The 23796-nt window shown below is 39.9% G+C and overlaps 1 protein-coding gene across 1 annotated transcript; it reads right to left on the bottom strand.

Annotated features, from left to right (window-relative positions):
* Window positions 1-2242: 2242 nt before the first annotated feature.
* LOC138626289 (tricarboxylate transport protein B, mitochondrial) lies at window positions 2243-23651 on the bottom strand. Its single transcript, XM_069707841.1, has 9 exons — window positions 22751-23651; window positions 12770-12877; window positions 10288-10387; window positions 6321-6459; window positions 5753-5837; window positions 5476-5580; window positions 5011-5126; window positions 4830-4903; window positions 2243-4355 (listed from the first exon to the last, which is right to left on the bottom strand). The coding sequence occupies exons 1-9, from the start codon at window positions 22860-22862 to the stop codon at window positions 4241-4243; spliced, it is 954 nt and encodes a 317-aa protein (XP_069563942.1). The 5' UTR covers window positions 22863-23651; the 3' UTR covers window positions 2243-4240.
* Between the last annotated feature and the right edge of the window lie 145 nt (window positions 23652-23796).

Genomic DNA, 23796 nt, shown 5'->3' with positions numbered 1-23796 from the left:
AAGTGAAAGTGAGAGATTCCTTTCAAGCAGCTACAACAAATTAATCTGCACTCATCCCGTAGAACTGAGCGCATCCACCACCACCACCCCACCGAGAGAAAGACTGGAGAACAATAGCATTACTCACCCTTCACTGGTTCTTAGTGAATGGAGAAAGTCTGCACTGGTGGATACTGTAAAGGAGCATCGGGGCAACACAGGCAAAAGACTATGCTCATCCTCTACTTTAGTCAAGGCAGTAATGTCATAGGTTAGTTGGTCTTGTTTCCAAATTCAATTAATAAGAAATGGTTGTACCACATTTCCATATTGTGTTTGATGCATTCATCTGTTGGAAGTATTATTATTAAGGGTCTCAGTGCTGTTTAGTTTTCTTTTTTTTTTTTTTCAACTATAACTTTTGTTGCCATAGAAATAATATTTCAGTCTCTTCAATGCTCCAAAAATCTTTCCAATGAAAGGGGAAATACTCTTTGAGGTCATAACGTGTGCTCACAATGAGATATTGCTTCATCTTAAGGAACTTAAGTGTTGCATACAATGCAGAAACAATATGTTATGTGTTGTTCATGAATTATACTCAGCTCCCTTCCACCTCTGGAAGTTGGACCAATATGGAGCAGCGGAGCTATCAGGCTCAGAGAAATAGGAAAACTCAACTTTTCATCTCTGGAGTTCAAAGATGATCTCAAGGCCTGAGCTGTGTGAAAATGATAAGAGATCTTTGGGCAATTTTGGACCAATCCTCTCTTCAGCAGCAGAGAGGAGGAGAGGAGGAGGTGAAGGGAGTGATGATGTTAGGATGAAGGGAAGCTGGTGCACTTTGACGCTCCACAAAAAGCCCTTTTGTACAGATATGAAGGGAGAGGAGGTGTCTCTCATCACTGATGCGCGCGCGTGTGTGTGTGTGTGTGTGTGTGTGTGTGTGTGTGTGTGTGTGTGTGTGTGTGTGTGTGTGTGTGTGTGTGTGTGTGTGTGTGTGTGTGTGTGTGTGTGTGTGTGTGTGTGTGTCTTTGTCAGAAGGAAAGATTAATACGTATTTGAGCAACAGCTCCTCGTAGTGTTAAGGATGAACTTTGTATGTAGTACAGTATTTGTAGTTCAGTATTGGAAGGTAAGTCCATGTAGTTATTTCATGTATTTACACAAATACTGTCCTTATGCACTATTTCCAGGTACTGCTTCAATTGATTTCATTCTATACTTCTTTATACTTCAACTCAACTACATTTTGAAAGCAAATATTGTACTATTTTGTGAATTTTTATTTAGATAGTTTGAGATTCAGTTTATTGATACAACAACTGAATGCTAAGAATACATTTCATAATACCACAGTATGTAAAGTAGTTCAAATTAGTCCCTACTTTGCCAGCTACAACGTTGATAATTAGAATTCATGAATATATTCTAATTTGCCATTTTATTAGGTACAATTAAAACTAATGCACCCAACAGTCATGCAATGAATTAAACCTTCATGCAAGTTACAATGTTCAGTTTTTATTAAAGGCCTAAACAATCAACAAAAACTGAAAGTTTAAACGTAAAGCGTTGATTTAACTAGGCTGCAGTTTGTGGTGTTGGTAAGTTATGTTGCATTACTCTGACATATCACATTTGAAGCCAGATTAAATAACAGCAACATCTCCCTGTATAACACAATACATTTTAACCGCTCCACATCCTCCACAATGATCATACACTACAATCAAAACTTCTTCAACAAAAACTGAGCATTATAACCTCCATGAAGAATCAGCTGCAAGACCGTTTTAGTCAGACTGCTATAATTCTTAATGGAAAACACCGACAAATGCATGTATATTATTATGAAATTTGACTGAGTACTTTTACATATGCTACTTGCTGCTTGACCTTTACTTATTGTCCAAATTGTCCACTACATACTGTCCTCACTCCCATCGACTTCAGGCTGCTATGCATTCCTTCGCCCAACCAACACCGAGGCACCAGAGATTTGAAGTATGTGTAAGAAAGAGAAAGAGATGACAATTAGACCAAGAGAGAGAGAGAGGGAGAGAGAGAGAGAGAGAGAGGGATTGTTAATTAACCCAACATGAGCATCAGCCAAAACTGAAACAATGAGCTCCCTGTTCCATTGCTCCCCTACCTGCCCGCCCCGGTTTGTCCCAACGTGATCTGTTGCGACTAAAAGGGCAGAACAACAAACGACTGAGCGAGGGAGGATAAAAACAACAACCAGTCTGTGTGCTTTCGAGGTTTCAGAGGCTTCTTTTAATGAGTTTTGAAATCCCCCTACGACAAAGGACTTTGCATATAGCACATAGAAAAAGAAGATTTATTGCACAAGCTTCATCACAATGATCCACATAGTATGCACACATCCACAGATACACCGCCTTGTAATACATTGATTTGCAACCACAATAAAATTTGCTCTTGGGTAATTGGCAGTGTACCAACAACAAATATTAACATTTGAGAAACAGGCAAATAATATCCATTACCATTTTAATACAATCATGATGGTGAAACCTATAGATTATGACTGTTTTCACATCACTGGTGATGACAATGAGGACAAGCAGTTCTGATTGGGACCACAGGAATTTCATCTCACTTGTAAGATTATTAAAGAGCCGGTTAAACATGCAATAACAGACGAGGACACGTCTCAAGATGTTTTTACCAGCAAACACAACAGAAAAAAGGCACATGAGTGAGAAGTAAAACCCTGAATGAAACATGGCACTGGAACTGAACAGCAAATGATGATTCCCAACCTTTTTTTTTTTCACAGCAGATGACAGTGTCCACTTGTGACCCCAAATCACAGGTTACATTTATAAGATTCGCGCTCCACCAAGGAGTTATTTTACTGAAAAGAGGAACATAAATGTGAAACACAGCGCGATGTTTTTCTTCTGTATTTCCAATTACATGTCCTGCGACCCCTTAAGATTTATCTTGTGACCCATCGGAAGGGTCCTGACCCCCAGGTTGGGAACCACTGGTGTAGGGAGTTGTATGAAGACACTTAAAACTGTGTCTAACGTAAACAGCGGACAAATAACCAGAGTTGCAGGAGTCTGATGAACAGTTGTGTTTTCATTAAAACAGACAGAGAGGTCAGAGTTTGCGTTTTCTTTATGACTCAGTGTCGTTGGGTCATTTAGACTCACAGTGAAAAACTCTCATTATATAATCTAACACCTTAAAATCACTTTGACACCTGATTACTGAAAATACTTTACACAGTGTAACAGCAAATAGTCTCAAAATTACCTATTTAACATTCCACTTTCAATAAATACATCAAGTATATCACTATAGGAATCATATAACAGTAGGAATCATAATATTTGCTCTTCTCTTCTTAAGATCATTTGGCGGCTTTTGCATGTTCTCACTCTGAACCAACTTTAATAGTATAATAGGTTTGGCATTTGGCACAAGATTAAAATATATGATATTTTACAATACATTATAATGCTGGGAAATAAAATTAAAATCCGCACTGTATAAAAATAATTGGCATATTATAAATGTAAAATTAATTCATTAAGGCCTAGCTACGGAAGCTGCTGCAGTTTATGTGACCGTAAACTGCAACCAGCTGCGGTCTGGCTCCTCTGCTTTAAAACCATTTCAGGTACAAGAGGAGACAGAGAGCAACACAGACTCAAGAAAATCCAGAAGGACACCTGTATACCTGCAGTAAACATCAGTAAAACAGCTGTGAATGTCTCCAAATAATGTTCTTCATTGGAGGAGAGGATTTTACAAAGCAGGTTTACAAAGAAAGTGAATGAGATAACTTGAAAAAAGGTGATGAAATACCTGAAACATGTTGTTATGTATGAGCAGACATGAAGGAACTATGTTGCTGGCCATAGTATTCAGCTGTTCTTTCACATTTTGAACCCGGTGATGTTGCTCTAGGATAAAGCATCTTTTTTCACAACTTTATAATCCCACTTTGTCAAAGACTGTTGGCTCTTTATCTTGTCAGGAGCATCAGAGCTGTGCTCACACTCCAGCTGCCCACATGTGGGCCTCTTTTCTGTCTTCTCCGAAGCCTCTGTCTGTGAGCTCTTTGACTTCCTGCTCAGCATACAACACTGATCTGAGTTCAGCTCTCTGTCCCGCCTCCTCTACGGTTTGTTTTATGATACAAAAGAGGCCTGCTGAACTCAGATCTGTGTCTGATGCCTGTGAAGCAGGAAGCCACTGCCTTCTCTGTACGTCCAGCAGCTCAGTCTGTCTTCCAGGCCCTATTCAGGACCTTCACGACCTCCTCATAGATGATGAAAACTATGGCCACGTCGAGACACACACGGCACAGACGGGGAACTGTCCCTTTATAGAAACTACAGATGAACAAAGACAGAGAGGGGAAATCATAATAAAATCATGTTTAGGAAGAAGCCACATTTATTGGAAGTTAACTCCTACAGTAGAGTATTTATATACAGTTTTCAGTGATGTAAAATCTAGTCATAAAACACATTTTCCAACATTTAAGATTTCAAGATTAATTTCATTGGTATTTTTTTTGTACTTTCTTCAATAAGTATATTCTGAAAATAATCCAATCATTTAATAGTTTTTAGGAAATAAAATGTACAGATTTTATCTTTAGATTTTTAAATTCTTATATAGACTATGAATGTTAAAAGTGATAAAGTACAGCCAGTAAATGTGTCTCATTCTGCGGTAAAAGTAGAAATTGTGCTCAGAGAAAGTAACGCAGACATGTTGTGTTTAAAGAGGACACACCTGCAGAGAAACACAACAAACCAAAAACTAAACCAAACCAAAGAAAACAGTGGAGGTGTACTTACGCTGCCAAGCCCTCATTTCTCAGGATGTTCACAGCACAGTCGAGCGTACTTTTATATTTATGTGCTTCCAGGCCCTTTAAAAAGGAGAGAAAGGTGTAGTTATATCTAATCAAAGTCTAAATTAAAACACCAGCATGGACCACAAAACCCTGAGCTTCGTAGCAGCCACCATATTTTGTACCTGCATCCTTGTCTTGATGACATCTAGTGGAGTGTTTCCAAATACACTGGCTGCTCCTGCTATGGCTCCAAAGGTTCCAGTCACCAAGGGATTAATAGCTTTGTTGGGGTTATCACCTGGTGAAAGGGACAACATATAAGTCAGTGGCAGCCGAGTCCTGAATCAATGAAGGAGGTAGGTGCTCGATGAAACCCTGCAGGTGCTGTTTTAGACTTTAAACAGGCATTATCTCCTAATTCTATAAAAAAATATATATATATAAGACAAATACTTCACTCTGTGTTCTACTCCTCGTATTATACCGTGCCCCTTCTGCTCAATACACTTTGGAGACTTTTTTGGTCTTATACATAGCAACCAAAACTCATCTCTCAGACCTCTTGCAGGGTTTGTCTCTTCTGAATTAATATCCTTTATAGTAATAAGAAGAAGACAGAAACTGTACATGTCCTCATGGAGACTGACCTTTGTACCAGTTCTTGAGAGAGGTCATCACAAAGAAGCGAATAGCCTGGTTGGAGCCTTGTTTGAGGACCGTCGCAGTCAGACCCTGATATGTCCCTCTTATTCCTGTTCCGACAGAAAGGGAGAGGACAACGTTATTAAACTTTTCCCAGTGAGTCAAAATCAATAACTTCATGAATGGAAAAGGAGACTTGTGGTAATACCACGTTTTCAGCTGCATTACCCTGTGTGACCAGTAGATGTCAGGTGAATGACGTGCTTTAAAGCCGGACCTCACCTTGCACCCTGACTATCTCTTTGACTCCGTGGACGAAGCCTTTGTATTTGGGGTTGGCTGAAGTCTGGTCATGAATGAATTTAACCTTGGAGATAAAACAAAACAAAAAAAGGGAACATGATGATCGTCAAACAGAACAGAAAATATTGCTTTACTGCAAACACAGACTCATGGGATGATAAAAACTGCACAAATGTTTAGTCTGGATCACTTTCAGAGACATTTTGAGCTGAAACAAAGTTCAGAGAACATGCAGAGACACAATATCAAACAAAGTTTACTTAAATATTGTTAACTGAGGGGCAATTCATACTGAAATGTTTCCACTTCTAGCACTTTTTGTTTGGGTTGTAATGAATGTCCTGAAATCTGTTTCCAAAAATGTTAAATGTAGCTAATGTTACATTTAAATGAGTCTCAGAAAAACAGCAACATTTTATGGATCAAACTTCACTGAAAGCATTTTACAAAGTATCCTTATTGTATAAGAAATACAAATTAAAAAAGTAGAAATGGGAGAGATGTTTCATGTGCATGCAGTCGAACCACAGATCAGTTCACAACATACCTTGACAGTTTCCATGGGACAGACCACCAGCACAGCCTCCATGACTCCGGCTCCGAGCCCACACAGCAGGCCTCTGGTGCTGTTCAGTCGACCAGACTCATCCTTCGCATGGTTGCTGAGGAACTCAAACACCCCAAACCTGATGAGGAGAACACAGTCAGTGGGGAATTATGGGAAAGGTCGATACAAGAGAGTTCAGAACTGTAGGCATTAGTAGTATTTATCTGAATACTAAGGGTGGGCAAAGAGTGTTCAAAAGTGCAAGTTGTTAATATCAGTATTGTGAAGATGTGTAAAGCAACCACTCTGAAATCATCCAAGACTGTGTTTAATATAAAAGCTGAAGTGAAGATGGTATTATTGCAGGGAAAGAGAATGAGGTTCTTTGTATAGCAGATGAAAAAGGGCCACATACAGTGACTACACTCGCCGACATCAGCAGAGATCAGACTGCAGAGGAGGAAATTTGAGCAGACATAAAAACTACATCTTGCCTCTTTCCAACTCCGATTTTCAGTAGAAATAATCTGCTGAGAGTACAGAATGTGTGGCAGGCTTTAACTTTATTGTCCTGCCTGCATTCTCATTAACGATGCACCAATAAATTGCAGTGTCTCAGTAACCAACGAGTGACCAGCAACAGCTGCCATGGAAGCAAGCCCAAAGAGAGAGAGAGAGAGAGAGAGGTGTGGTTTGAGTATCTCTGCAATCAGAAAATGTTGTGCCAGCGAGTCCTTTACAAGAAAGGTTATTTATAGATGGAATTGAATTGTGGCGGTGGCAGGACACTGCCTGGTACGTTTAGCAAAGGGGAGGGGGAGGACAGACACTGGGTCTTGATGAATGCCTTGTTTTACCGTGTCTCCTCTCAGCCTGCTCGAACCGTTTACCGGCCATCGTCGAACATAATTCATCTGCTGTACTCGCCTCATGTGATTTTAGTTTTCTTCTCCATCAGCCTTTCTATCGCGAAGATCTTCTTCCGCTCATTAACCTTCCACATCTGTTCCTCTGTCTCACAGCTCAGATTCCGTTTGCTTTGAAAGACAGCCTCCCCACAATTAACCGACTCCTACTGTCAAGCAGCAACTAACAACACATACAAATAAATTCCTCCCGCTTTATGCTCACCACTCTCTGATACAAACAGCTTTATAGAAAGCTAAAAATAAACAGTACTTTCACAAAGCATACTTATGCTGCAGAGAGATGGCAGTGCATTTAATAACTCACCTTGTGAAAAAGATTCTATTCATTATTGGCTGTCAGAGAGAAATATGATACAGTCAGGTTTGCTCCTTCGTCAATTTACTCTCCAAATTCTTCCCTGCTCATTTAACAAGTGGACTAAACTTATCAGTGAGAATATGACACATCTTTTGGCCGACATCCACAGTCAGAGATGAGTCATTCTGGAGCGTTGGACAGCTTCCCAATCTTCATTAGAAGGCCTTTCTACAAAGTCAGTTCTTGAGGAGGTGAAAAAGAGGTAAAAAAAAAAGAGGACATGGTAAAGAAATAAAGGAGGCTGGGCTGACAGGAAAGAAGGATGTTGATGTGGATGAAGGGTTAAAAAGAAGGAAAAGGTCAAAAGTACTCTTGCATGGCCCTCTCAAACCTCTCCGACAACCCTCCAGCATATTCTATGATACCTGATGGTGCACAGGCAATCAGTTAATGGGATGGGGGAGCAAGAGGGGTGGAGAGGCAAAGGAGAGATCGAAAGGGAGGGAGGGAGAGAGGCCATAGAAGAAGGACTAAACAAAAAAAACGGATCGAAGAACAGCTCAGACCGAGCAGCGGTCAGAGGAAAAATGCTGCGGTATGCTCCGCAAATGAAAACTAATTTCAATCTCACATGGTCAGGTTTAATGTTTTTTATTCATCTGGCCATTTTCTGCTATATTTTTAAAGTCGGTGGTTTCCAGCCTTGGGTTTAGGGACCTCTCAGGGGCCACAAGATAAATCTAAGAACACAGTGGATGAATAAACTCATGGGAAAGTGGAAAAAAAAACAATTTCTGCTCTGCAACATTAATGTGCCTGTAATTTTTTTTAAATTTTGTTTTGGGATTTATTAGATAGTTAGTCTGGCAAAAAATATGAAAATAAAATGAGGGGGAAAATCTTAATCCGTAAACATTTTGTACACTTAAAAAGAACCACTAGCCTAAATGTATATAGCCTGCAGACAGCATTTTTTTTTTTTTTTTTACACAATGCAGTCTGATGACAGAAGCAGAAAGAGGACTAAACCTCTACGATAATCATCCTATTAATGGAATATTCTATTAACACTTTTCAAGATGGTCAGAGTATCTCAGAAATATCATAAAAAGCTTTTAAAAAAACAACACTTGTTTGCTTTTAGTGTGTTAAAAAACAATATGCCATACTTCCTCAGAGAAAATAAACAATTTAAATTCCCTCTGGAAATGATGCTGAAGGTTGAGTGACACACTCACTATATGCACACACGTGCACTGTGCATCAACATACACACACACACACACACACACACACGCACACACGCACACACACACACACACACACATGCGCGCACACACACACACACACACACACACACACACACACACACACACACACACACACACACACACACACACACACACACACACACACACACACACACACACACACACACACACACACACACACAGACACACTGTGCATCAACATATACACAGCCTGAGTACCAACACAAAGTTCCCCTCTCTGTACCCCTATTGAGACCCTGTCTGAGTTTGAGTGGCATCTTTGCGCCGCCTGGCTGAGCCTGTCTCCCCATCGTACAGACACGCTGTATGTGTGTCCAGCATGTGTGTGTGTGTGTGTGTGTGTGTGTGTGTGTGTGTGTGTGTGTGTGTGTGTGTGTGTGTGTGTGTGTGTGTGTGTGTGTGTGTGTGTACACACACGGAAAGAAAGAAAGAGATGGGAGGAATGAAAGAATGAAATGCAATACAAATAAACCGGCAAACAATAAAAACCTCTGATTCAGTTTGTGTGAATGTACATGTGTGTGTGTGCACGTGAACTAAACGTGCACACTTGTCTGGAGATAAATGTCACTGCTGTAAAAGAATAACATAATTATACTGAAGGCTAGTGTGGCATTTATGCTGAGCCTGGTTGGTAATGGACTAAAATAATTGGGAGTGTGTGGGCTTGTGGTTCCAGGTAGAAGATCCAACGACATTCCTTTATTGCACAGACACACTCTACCTATTAAAAAATGTTAGAATATAAACATAACAAATATAATATAAAATGTAAACTGACAATAAAGTAAAGTATTTTTAAGAAATGGTTTTATATGGCGATCATGATCATTGCGATGATGACGATAATGATGAGAATCATGATGATTATGGGTATATAGAGTATTATAATAATTCCATGTTAAGTAAATTTGCTCAACAGATATAAAGTATAAATGCATTTGATACATATTGGTACATGGATGTACTGTACGTATGAGAACACAGTATACACAGTATGTGTCTATGCACAATCAGCCCTGCAGCTACAATTTATTTTAAAGGTTTAGATCTGTTAATTTTACATATAACAGATACCAATAACACGTAATGTCCATTCAAATACATGTGTTACAGTAAAAAACTGCAAAGCTAATCAGTAGCACCAAAAACTCATGTCAATAACTTATATGGTGTCACTTTATTTGTGCATTTTATTCAGTCATTTCTAATGGTACTAATCCCACCTGAACTCATCTCATCCTTTAAGAACTGTGTGGAAAACACATGTAACACTGTGACGAGGTAACTAGCCAATATCTCTCAACGTGCACTTCATATAAGCTCCAATTTAACAGAGGAAGACATTTACTATACACATTTTACCTGTTCTTAATAATTTTTTTCAAGAACAGGTTTTATCTTTGCATATACACTATACTGTATTTCTGTTCAGCTGTTTTACATACCGGACTGCAGATTTGGGTATAGATCCATACAGCAGTGAGCTGAGTCCTCTGTAGAGTCCTTTGACACCATGGCTGTGAACTGTCTGCTTCACACAGTCACCTGGAGGAAAATAAACACACACAGTGCATATTACAGAATGTCCAAAATTACTAAATGCTGTTTTGAATACATGAAATTTCGATTTTAAATTTGGACTTCACAATACACAAACTTTCACGTTCAATGAATTATAAAAGGAAGTCCAACAACAGTACAGTATCTCTTGGGATTTTAATGCATTAATCCTTTAGAGCAGAGGTCTTCAACAGGGGTTCGCGGAGGTACTGCAGGGGGTTCGTGAAATTTTTGGTTGATTAGACAATTTTTCATATTTATTTTATATTTTTTTGCCACAATTTTTTCCCCACAAATTTAAATGTCTTTAAATACACATTAACATGAATCCAACATATTGTAGCGAATAGATAAATGGAGGCAGCAGATGTTATCTTTCAGTCAGAAATTCACACATTCAGCGACACACAGGAGCTCTCTCAAGCTGGACACCGGTTCACTCACAGAGTGAGACTAGCCTGGACCTGTCCCTCAAAGTCTCCTGCACACAAAGAGGAGGACCCGCCCCTATCGCTGCTGTGCCAATCACAAGGTTGCATGTTACATGCTGGCTCTGTCAGGTTCCCTGTGATTGACCGAGAGCCTATTCAGTCCCCAGCTGACTAAGATCCCAGACGCAAGGACTCAAGCTGCAATATCATTTGAAAAGAAGATACCGTTGTAATAAGAAAATAAAACAAATAAATGAAAAAAAAAAAAAAAACATTTACTTGTTTAAAATAAAAACATGAATATATGAACTAGTGTATTATTTGAATAGCTTGGTATTGAATGCACAATAACAAGGTATGTTTCTACATGGCACTAGGCTCAGTTTAATATGAAACACAATTTTATACAATATATATTGTAGGGGGTCCCTGCTTCATCTCTCTATCAGTTTGGGGGTCATTGGCCTGAAAAACATTGAAGACCTCTGCTTTAGAGAATAATAAAGAAACACTCAAGAATACGTTGTACATCAGAAAAATCTGTCCTTGACTTTTGGATCATTAACATCACAGAACAGCAGTGTATCACCCTAATTATTGATGTCACGGGTAAATTGAACCACAGGCTGCATTTCAAAAACTTGGGAGTTCTTCTTTGAACTTGCTTCTGGCTGTTGGGGACATCAGTCCAGCTCTCCAAGTTTTGCTATCAAGCCAAATGCACAAACGCACAAATGCACAACTGATGGAAAGAAAAAATTGTTTCTTCTTGTCTGTGGCTCCGGAAAGTTTCTATGTGGTCATCTTATTTGCAAGTGACTCCGGAAAGTTTCTCATCAAGTGACTCCTGGAAAGTTCTTTTTGTTTTACTTTCTGCATCTAATTGACGACTTCCCTGTGTCCTTATCTTGTGACCTGCAACCAACTCAGTATTACTATACGAAAGCAGATACAAAGGAAATGGGGGTGACTGTCAACTGTTTGTCACACTGTATAAAAGCTGCCCTACGGAGGAGTGACGTTGAGCAATGCTGGGCATCCTTCTTTGAGTGTGCATGTATTTGCTCCTTCTTGCGGGAATAAATGTCCAATATGTTTGATTTTGAACCAAGCCTCTGAGTGATTTTTCTAACAACAACTGAGCAAGAAAAGCAACAGCTGTCTTGAGTGCTCATTAGAATGGTCTCCAATCCTCAGAGCCCCAGCTGACATTAGCAGATCCTGGATGTGTTTGTGTATGCTGGTACATATGGATGGTGAGCGTGCGCGTGTGCATTGGTCTGTTCTGAGTCATATAAACAAGCACAGTGACAGCCTGCCAGAATCACTAATGTACCTCAGGATGATGGGTAATTAGATAATGAGCTCCTGAGAGAGACAGAGAGGTAGACACGGTGAAGAACAGAATATATATAAATAGATAGATAGCCAGACAGATAGATAAATGGATGGATGGATGGATGGATGGATGGATGGATGGGTGGATGGGTGGGTAGGTAGGTAGGTAGGTAGGTAGGTAGGTAGGTAGGTAGGTAGGTATGGTAGGTAGGTAGGTAGGTAGGTAGGTAGGTAGGTAGGTAGGTAGGTAGGTAGGTAGGTAGGTAGGTAGGTAGGTAGGTAGATAGATAGATAGATAGATAGATAGATAGATAGATAGATAGATAGATAGATAGATAGATAGATAGATAGATAGATAGATAGATAGATAGATAGATAGATAGATAGATAGATAGATAGATAGATAGATAGATAGATAGATAGATAGATAGATAGATAGATGGTTGGATGATTGGACGGACATACATAGATACATATATTGTTTAAAAGGATATTGTTAGGATATCATGAAAAGGGCTTGCAAATGTATATAATTTTATGATATCAAAACCCCCATATTGAGCCTGCTTTATCAGCAAAACACACACTTCATACTCACCTATTCCTCTGAATTTTGGTGGATTGGCCTTCTCATCCAGCTGTAACTGGGTCTTGACATACTCTGTGGGAAAGGTGATGCAGATCTCTATGCCACCTGCAATTCCACCTGCAAACACAGAACATGTTTGGGGTCATTAAAATAAAGAACATAAAATAATTGTCACCAAGGAAAGCTGATTAAAAAGTGACAAAGGAAAATAAACAGTTTCCTCACAGGTCAGGCATCTTTCTTGACATATTACCTAAACTTGTAGCTGCAGCCTCACCAATCCTCATTCAGTCTCCCATCCCCCTTATGAATTACAAGGAGGCGCCATTACGTCATGCATCATTTCAGTGACTCCACGAATGGCTTTCTCTCCATAAACATTAAAGGCACTGCTACTGAGGGAGGATGGGTAACGAGCTGGGCAGAGATGAATCAACTGTTCCTGCCACAGCTAAAGTGGCAGGAACAGAATGAACAGGAACAAGGTTATGGGAGGAAATTTAGCCGTCCCTTAAATTTTCACAGTGATTTCTGTACATTTAGTGTGTGTTTTCAGAAAGGAAAATATGGAGAAAGGAGGCAAGAAATATAAGGTAGTGAATGAATGTGTGAGTTCTTGGAGCTTCAGCCTGAAACCCGCCATGGTCGATGAGTTTGAGTAGATAAGGAACAAGTCTCCAAAAGCGAAGCTAACACGCAACACAGACGAGTCACGAGGGAGGGAAAAGGGATGGAGAGAGAGCTGACATTAATTAAATTATCCACTCAGTGTGGAGGGACGGGCTCCATTACTCAGGCCAAGACCCTCCATTAACTCAATGACACAGACATGCACATGCACACTGTGCACAGGAGACTCACAGACGCATCATGTGTTCACACTGAAGCAAACAGACAAGTACCCCAAACAGACGAAACAAACTCGTGATCTGAAAAGAATCATTGACAAGGAGCATGTTACTGTTCCAGATGTGTGTTTGTGCTAATACAAAAATCTCAAAACAATTTACCAAGAGACCAAAACACACCAACGAATGGAGAATCAAAAACTAAAATGGCCTCTTTTAGCATGGAAAATAAAATCTTGCAGCTCAAAGAGAAGTGGCTTCCACAGGAAGTTGTTGTAATGTTATCAATTTCTGGAAATTATCAGTTAATATGTATTTGCAAAGTTATTCTAAATAAAATACGTTGTAGAATTACCACAGCACAGTTGTAAGCCTTTGCACTAAGTTAGTGATGACTTTGATACTTCCTTGTGTGTGTTTACAGGCTTAGCCAATAAAGCTGACTGAGAATATTTTGTCTTAAAAAGTGAATACATTCTTGAGTTATGGCCACAAACATGGTATCAAAGTGAACGTTTGTGCCAAATTTGAGGGGAATTTTACGTATTATTTCTTGTTTCAAGATAATGAGTCCTCTCTCGAAAGAAAACAATTGAATGAGGAAACTCACACTGAGATTAAGATATTCTGGCGTGTTTCTGGTTTGTTGTAGTGAAGCACTCATTCACTTAAAATGTACATACATGTCTTTAAGCTCAGCTGCAGTCACACAAATCACTAATGCCAACTTGACCTTTATCACTATAGCACCTAGAAGCATCGCCTCCACCTAAGATAAAAGAATATATTCGACCCATAGCATACATCGGAGAGAGTGTCTGCAAAAAGTTTCCATACCTACTAAATATACAGTACTGTGCAAAAGGTTAAGGCACAAAGTTAACATCCTATAAAGCGCAGTAAACCCCCAAAAAACTAAATCAATATTTGGTGTGGCAGCTCTTTGTCTATAAAACAGCAGGGCACTTTTTTTTAAGGCCCTCGGCAGGTAGGTTGTTCAGCATCTTTGAGGACTGTGGATTTACGTTGTCTCTGTGACTTCTGTCTCTTCATGTCGTCACCGACTCACTCCGTCACGACTCTGGCTGTGTAGTCGGAGTCGTTGGTGAAAAAAATGTATCTTGGCTCGATTAGAGTTCTCCCTGATGGCATTGTGTGATGGATAAGTATCCAGACAAGTGCCCCAACCTGCATTATTGCATTTGCATAGTACTGTACATAGCAGTAGGTATGTCTTCCTGATATTTAGTTGTTGCCTGATACACATCTCATTTGTCCCAAAGCCCTAAAATGCCTTTCATTCATCGGCATCTCTTTTTCTCCATATATTATTTAATTAGTAAAATCAAATATAAAAAAATGGCTTTTACTTAAGGCTGGAAAACTTTTGAATATACTGTGTATACCTGACTGTGTTGGGATCAAATTTAAACACTAAAACTTTGATATGTAAATACATCATATTAAATACTTCATATCAAATTGTGTCACAGCAGAGCATAAGATTGTAATTATCTTAGCATTTTTTTAAATAAAATTATATAATGTTTTGGACTACTTTCATGTTATACAATCACCTTAATTCATTCAATGCGTTTACCCAGATTTTACTTTTGGAGTATTTCAGTTAATATTAACAAATCAGTACTGAAATAACACTGTTATGATTAACAGGATAATAGTTTAGTGCTAAACCCCATCGCTGAATCACCAATTCATAAAAACTATGAGTGCCACTAAACTAAATTTATGTGATCTCATACACACACACACACACACACACACACACGTCTTTGTGAGGACATTGACAGATGGCCATTTTGGTCAAACCTTAACCCCCGCCTTATCCTCACTCGAAGTTAAATACAAGCATTCAAACTCACAAAGATTGCCACACAGACTTAAATCATCAGCCGAGTTAGCTGTAATTCTTCTAATCTTGCTGGGGAAAGAAAATGTGAGCCAGCTGAGATTTAACAGAAATCACATGAGCTTTACAATGCTCCCTTCCAGCCGTCCTGATCCAGGATCAGTGGGTCAGTGTATCTCGGGAAAGAACAAACAATAAACCTCATTCATCTGTTTTCTGCCAGGACAGCTCCGCATGTGAAAACAAACCAGTAGTCACTCAGAGGCAGCGGCTCAGCAACAGGCACAAACACATGATCAATCCTCATCAGACAGGCAGCGCCTGTGGAGGAGAAGCAGCCTGTTTGTCTTCTAGTTCACTTTGCAGCCGACTTCCAACACACACACACACTTACAATCAGACAACACCCTCAACGACTCCTGTGCAGCTAAATGTGGGTTACATGAGCAAAATGCCCATTAGTCTTGATCTTCACAGGCTCGCTTTCCTCTCCCGTTCTTAATGGTTTTTTTTTTCTCAGCAGCATGTTCCTTCCTCTCTCCTCATCCCCCAACTACTTTTCTCCACACCGTGTCATAAAATCAATGCATCCACATAGATCTATGACACTTTATTATTACAGGCAAAGAAATTGGAACGACACTGGAGTGATGCTCAGAAGCCAGAAGCGGTATAAAGATGGTGGAGTGCCTGACAAAATCATGACTCTTAAAACCTGAAATTTCCACAAGCAATTTTATAAATCAGTTACTTTGATGTACTGTATTGTTTAAAGGTAACGCTGTCACTCTCTGCCCAGACAAGGTCAATTTATAACTTAATTAACCCCCTTAGACTTCGCCATAAAGTGCATGGCCAAAAGCATGCATAAGAAACTGAAAATATTTTCCTTATGTGCCCGTCAAGCATCTTATTCCAGGAACATTAGCATTAATACACTGAAACAGTTTTACCCAAAAGTTTGGACCCCGGCTGCGTAGATTTGCTTCCATTCAGCCACAACAGCACTGGTGAGATCAGGAAGTGATTTTATGTGAGAAGGTTTGTTGTTTCCATTTAAATTAATTACATATTATTCATTACCAGATTGAAACCACATGTCACTTTTTGCACATCATTGTTTAAACAGAACCTGCTGGTGGCACTAGATGGAAAGTCAAGGAACAACTAAAGTCATTAGGATTCATCACGTGGGCACCGTGAACATTTGCACCAAATTTCATGGTGTGTTCCTTAATCTACCCCAGCAATTTTGGGCCTAAAACTAACCATGTAATAATTTTTTTTTTTTTTTTTTTTAAAAAGGCCAAAAGAGACACTGATACAAAATGCAATATTTGACTTGATTGTGTATTACAGGCAAATGATACTGGGTTGAATGTGAATCAGCTGTTGATGAGATATTTCAATTTATGGTGAACAACAGACCAACATAGCTAAACATGACCCTCACAATTTTCTAAAGCCCAAAGTGGCAAACAATAATCAACAGTGCAAAACTCAGATATTCAATTTGCAATCACATAAGACAAAGAAAAGCTGCAACTCATCATGTGAACTCCATCCACTTTTGAACTCATTGTTTACATGCACATTCACACACATATTCATGACTGAAAGATGCTCGCTCACAAACGCAAATTCACAGTCGCTTCTTTTTTTTCATCCAGAGGCCCAGACGAAGCAGGTGAGCCGGCAGACAGCCAGCTGACAGGGAGGAACAGCTTCTGGAATCCTGTCTTGCTGCTTCAGTGACTCTAATGAGCCTCCAACACATCTGGTCCACTGAGAAACCTCATTTTACTGTCACAAAGAACTGAGAGTCCAGCATGGTCTCTGAATGTGGCTGAAACATATGTGGAGCTCCATTTCCTGCGATATGTGTTTTTTTGATTAGCAGTACAGCCGGTCGCTTCAGCCTGCTGCCATGTTGAGGAGCTGCACATTTCCTTGAAGTACAGACGCAGTCAAATCTAAAGTTAAGATTCTGTTTGTGACAATAAAACATTCAACGATCAATGCGTGAGATTGCGCTTGTGTGTAAATGTACATGAGGCAAATTAATAAGCAGTTTTGCAGCAGAATGTATTATTAATTCAGATGTTCTTTATTTAGATTATTATAATTAGGGCGTGTAAGGGAACATTTTTATTATGTCCATATCTCTAGTCCAAAGGGAGAACATGTTAGAGCAGCAATATTTCTGTTTGCCTTCCATAAAAGATCAAAAGAATTATTCATCTGACGTCTGGCCTTTTAGGCTTCCTCTGTCCTGAGCAACACTCCCTAAATCTCTGCTGACGCTTAATTACAGGGGGGATACTGATTAATGTTATTATATGAGAGCTGCTTTTACTGCACGCAGGCTGTTTTAAATGAGCAGGACAACTACGCACAGGTTGTTTTGACAGTGTGTTCAGCTGGAGACGAGGCTGCCGGGCTCTTTAACGTTGAAGAATGAAACCAGCGGGTTTCCATGTTGTAATTTACTTATGCAATTTGTTGACTGAAAACATTTAGACGTTGAAAATTCTCTTATTATTTGCTATTAATCATTCATCTGTATTCGCCAACTATGCCGTCAAATTTCCAACTTCAACAAAAAACAAACAAACAAAAAGCAAATATAAATATATGTATATATATTAAGAATGCATTCCAAAAAATTGTGTATCTCAAAGGGGTCACTCGCTACCCGCAGAGATTTGTCACCTGACTCTACCTTCTCTCACATTCCTGGTGTATTTTGGCATCTTTCAGCTCATTGTTTTGGTTTAGCTCAGTTTCAGTTTCCAGATGTAGGCAGCTGTTTTCATTAAAAAAAAAAAAAATCTCTAAAAACCATGTACTCACCACCTTGCCCGCACAAAATGGCAGACAACAGTTAGTCCAATAGTGGAACATGTAGCAGCTAAAGAGCCTGAAGCTTCCCTCAAGGCAAAATCACAGCTTTAAGAAATCATTGTTGGGCGACCATTTTTATAGCCTGAGACATCAGAGTGGTTTCGAACCCGACAGGGTAATTATGTGAAAATAATTACCCTGCTGAGATTATATAACTTATTAAATTTATAGCAACCACATGTTCCTCCGATAATCAAGTCTCTACTCATTAACTTCAACACTGTAAAATGATTGATAGGCTGATTGAGGGGCAATGTAAATGACAGAAAATCAGTCTAAAACCTTAAGCACAAGTGATCTGTAATTAATGAGATAAACATGCAAAACCACCAGTGTAGTGTTGTATAAAATCTCAAAGACATTCAGAAACGCAATGAAAAAAGATATAATATTAAGTTGACCATAACATAACCTGCTGTATTTTGTATTTTTGCACCAATTTCTCCACTGCTGTATATTTGTGTGTCTGCGGGTGCACTACACCAACATCTAGCTGACAAGCTGTTACCGTGGGGGTTGAACAGAGGAGTGAACTGTGATTTATTATCTCGCCCCCTGGTACTCGGGAGTCTGCAAGCGGCAGGAGCAGTGGATGGGAGTGGACTGTGTGCGTCGCCTGTGACGTGAGGAAACGGGGAGTAAGCCACAGTTTGACGAGGCCCCTGAGCCAGAGAGGAGACAGCCACTCAGAAAACCTAACTGGCTGCCCCGAGGCTGGAGGCGAGCGACGGAGGAAAGGAAAAGAGAGCAGGAAAAGTGACATAAAAGCAAATCTGTCCCAAGGAAAAAAAAACAATCTATCATGAAAATCCAGATTAAAAAAAATAAATAAAAAAAAGGAACTTTTTGATTCTGTCCGTCCCTTTGCTGTTCTGAATCTGCTTCTCCACAGCAAAGGGGCCATAAATGAAAGCCACAACAGTGTCGGAAAAAACAACGGTAAATCAGATCCCATTTAGGCCGCTGTCTCTCCCTCAGGCCTCACACACATAAAACTCTCCCTCCATCAGTGTCTCAACTTCAGTCATCACCAGACGCTGTTGAGAGGAGACTTGACCTAACCAATGGGAACAAAAAGAGCTCACAGAAAAATTGTGCATCCCTCCTCCCAGCCACTGTCTATGTGGGCTCTTTAATCCATTAAGCTTTGACTTTCCACTTCTTTCTTTTTTCCACTTCGAGCCTTTGGGCATGTGGAAGTGACTCGCTCCGTCTACAGACATACTGCTGAGCACAACAGATACATCTAATGTAACATTTCAGCGTACCAGAAGAAGTGTCATTTTGAGTGTGGAGGTGTGGAGGTGTGTGTTTCTATAACCTTTGCAGGAGTTCTTATGTTCTGATGCGGTTTATCCTTGTTTTAAAGTTGTTTTTTTATGTCCTTGAATCGGTATCACTGTTATGTCTTGTTTTTTTTTTTACTCTGGAACGTAGAGTCTCCCGGCAGCACGGCAAATTAACTCTTGGATACTAATGAAGAAACCTTGAACTTTAAACTACAATTTGATTTATGAACTGCAATAGCTGAGTGAGTAGCATTTGTATCCCGATGATGTAAGCTGTGCTTTTTGATGGACGATATCCCAGGTCAGACTCAAAAAGGCAGTTTATCTACTGTAGAGTCATTCCAGCGACGCACTGGCACTTTCATTTCCAAACTTTTGCAAGACAGTGATAAATCACCAGCTTCTTCACGGTGAGGCATGGAGGAGGTCGAGGGCGCACGCAGTTGAGACGGAGGATGCAATCGTGCTGCAGTTGCAAAACTGAACACAGACACGAGTTAAACAATACAGTGAAGGGAGCAGGGAGCCACGCTGGGCCATATCCAGTCAATCACGCTGCACAAGACTGAAGGGGGAGGTCTCACCACGGCCACCTTACCATTTCTCAGCAGCTGACAGGACAGCAAGAGTCAGGAGAGATTTTTTTTTCTTTTTTTTTTTCTCCTGTTCTCATTGCTCTTATCAAAAAAAATCATGACCTCTTCAGTGAACTCAGCTGCTGTTGACATGGATGACATAATCTTATGTGGATCTTTTTTGGGTACACTATTTCATCAGTCAACAGTGACACAGTTCATGTACACAAGGATCACGAGCTATAAAACATATCCAAGAGTGATACATTTAAAAAGGAAAAGACACAATCATGTGTAAACACACATTACGTACAGACTACATGAGCCCTCAAGAGTCGGAAACAACGAAATCCTCAAACACAGGTGGTAATGTCAACAATAAGAGACGAGTATGAATCTAAGACTGCAAACATAATGATTGAGTACTTGTTGAAAACAATATTTAAAATATAGGAAAATGAAAAATATATATACAGCCAAAGTCATATGTAAAAACGGCTCATCTCTGTTTAGGTCATTTATGTTGCCCTGTAGTCCTGCTGGGTGTTACGGTCTTCTCATATAGTATATGTTGTTCATGTTGCACAATATATCAATTTGAGTTGACAGTGTAAAGATTTAAAGACTGACTTGATATATATGCTAACAGTTTAGAGTTGAAACAATTGATATCAATTGATCAATTAATAATTCCAGCTATATTTCTTAAATATAGAAGATGAAAATATGAGATGTTTTTCTTTGTTATTTATAATTTATTCATCATATTTATTGATTATTTAAAGAAAACAATCAGCAGAATGACAAACGTAATCATTAGTTGAATCCCAAAAACATTTGCTGCTTTTTTTTTTTTATCTTCAATCAAAAGGAATTCATTCAGAAGTATAAAATATTCAGCACGTAATGGTTGCCAGAGCGCACGGCTGAAATCAGCAGAGTGCTGGCAAATATCAGCATGTGGCTCTAATACAGGAGCACCTCTGAGGGGTCTTCATCCGCCTCATCCTCATAACCCGTGGAGGTCGAGGGGTTTTGAGTGGGGGGGTGCAGCAGGAGGGGGTTGGAGAAATGGCCAAAACAAGCACAGCTGAAGTGGTGCTGATTGACAAGTCAATCAATATCTCTAATTTATAGTTTCAGTCTTTTGGCAAGTATAAATACTAAATCACTGTTATAGCTCCAGTGCAAAGATTCTTCTGTTTCATATCTGTTTTATAACAAAAAAAACAACAACAATGATTATGCAAACCTGTTGGCTCTGGTTATTTACTGTCAGCATCTATATTGATAATTTTCTTTAATCTTTTTTGACGACCTGGTTAACCTATCCTTCCATGACACATCAATAGACTGTTAGAATAATTATTAGCTGCAAGCACAGAATGAACAATTGGCAGAATTTATAAAGAATAGATTAATACGCTCTGGTGCTGTCACTTTATCAAAGAACGAAACTGGAAAAACAGTCCTCAGCTGCTCAGAAACTGGAGAAGGAGTTTGCTGAGTTTGGAACAAGAAGTCCTGAAAGTGCTCATGAAAAAAAAAAAAAAAAAATGTGAACCTTGACAATTTCATGACAGCTGGAAAAAAAAAATCCCCGCCGAAGATCACGTCATGCATATGAAATGTATTATTTTGTGTTGCTCTAAGACACAAACCTAAGACAATGGATGGCTCTGAAGTAGTCTCAGGGGGAGACTGTCCCCTACGTCACTGCATGCACTCTACTCTAATAGCATCACGTAAAGTGCACTAAAGGTGATCTTTAGATTAGGATGATACTCCTATCCTCACTGCAGCAGACCTGACCGTGACAAGACAGGTCTGTTTGGAAGGACAGAAGTAGACAATAGCTGCCTTCTTCTTGGCCACCGAGCTCTCAAGGCCATAAACTGCATCAGCTTCGAGGCTCACCGGTTCAGGATGATTTTTGGGCAGCTGTTGGAAAATGAAATAGCTCTGGTCAAATAGCTCGTGGCACACACTTTCGCTGTCCTCTAAATTCAAGCTTTCAGCCAATAATGCACAAGTGGCATTTAAGGGAGAAACTCAACAAATGAACAGAATGCAAAAAAGACATGATGACTGAAGTGTAGTAACCCTCTTTTCAGCCGTCTAAATGGTAGTTAGTTTTTGTTCTTTCAGTTTCAAAGCTGTGTCTGCAAACCCAAACACAGTCCTGAGAAACATCTTTTGCATCCCCATTATAGCCTCCTTTCAACATTTCTAGTGTCTGTACTGCAGTAACTTTCTTCCCTCCTAAGGTGTGACTTTACAAAGTTTTCTTTAATTCAATGATTTTTTTTTTTTTTTTAATGGTTTGCTGTTTTGTCGGTCTACCCAGTGTTTATTACAGTTTTACACTTCGCTCCGCTGCGCACTAAACGCAAAGTATATAAAAACAGTATTACTGTTATTTATATTTATTCAACTGTGACTTCACTGTAACTCTCGTAAGGATACACAAGACTTTTCCGAGTGACAAATTATGAAGAGCTTACCTGCCAGAATCGCCTTTCCCGGGTGAGTTAATTTCGCTCTCCCAGCCGGCGCCGCTGCCGCCAGACCCCGCGGTCTGGGAAAGGGGCTGATAAACGTCCTTTTATCCTGCATAATTACCGGGTACTACACGGTAAAAACCTACAAAAGCTTCTCGTCTAATGTCTTTTTTTTTTTTTTTCTTTCTTACTTTTGTTTCAATTAGGGTGTCGCGCGCCGCTCATGGACAGCTGCCGTCTCGTGCGCTTTCCTGGACGCGGGTGATTTCTGCTGCGCCCGGAGACTCCGGCGGATCTCTCCGTTGACAGTGGGCGGATACCGAGATTGTCAAGGAAGTTAGGAGCTTCTATAGCCAATATATGTTATTTGTAACCATGGAAACCTGTATCACGACGGTCGTGCGTAAGAGCGCAAAGCAAACCGGAAGCAAACGAGAGGGCGAATAAAGACTCGTCTCCGTAAGATGCTGCCGCGCGGAACTTTGCAATTTCTCCGTAAATCGAGTGAACTTCTCGAACCACAGAGCCCGCCGTGTCCGAAGGGTCAGCGGGTGGAACTTCGGGTGCGTCCGAGAGCGCAGCATGAGAGGGAGCGTCTACTTTTTTGTCCACAACAGAAAAAGGGCGGGGCGCCGCCACTCCGGTCTCGGTGACTCTATTATCATATAAATACAGCTCAGCGAGGAGCCATTCCCTTCTTATTAAACCGTCTATTAACAAAACCTTACGCATTTCCACGTGAAAGAGGTCGAAACAGCCCAACCACACCCTCTCCAAACAAAGGCTGCTCTCACAGGAACCATCAATCAGGTCCTGGCAGCTTGGTTACCAAAATGTCAGCCTGAGTCCAGCAGAGGATGGAAATAAGAAAATGGCTGGGGTTAAATCCATGATCACAGCTGGGAAACTAACCACCCATCTCCAAAACCAAACAAAAAAAAACAAAGGCAGAAACCTCCAGAGAGATTTTAAACTATAGCCTGATGTGAACAAATGCACAAACAAACACTGTGTGTAAACTTTATTCCTTTCTGGATGCAGGACTTGTG

This window comes from Brachyistius frenatus, unplaced genomic scaffold, assembly GCF_029030835.1.
Source record: "Brachyistius frenatus isolate BFR_SWC_R1_liver_20210118 unplaced genomic scaffold, ASM2903083v1 Contig_72, whole genome shotgun sequence".
Classification (NCBI taxonomy): Eukaryota; Metazoa; Chordata; class Actinopteri; family Embiotocidae; genus Brachyistius; species Brachyistius frenatus.
This window is presented reverse-complemented; position numbering and strand designations above follow the sequence as displayed.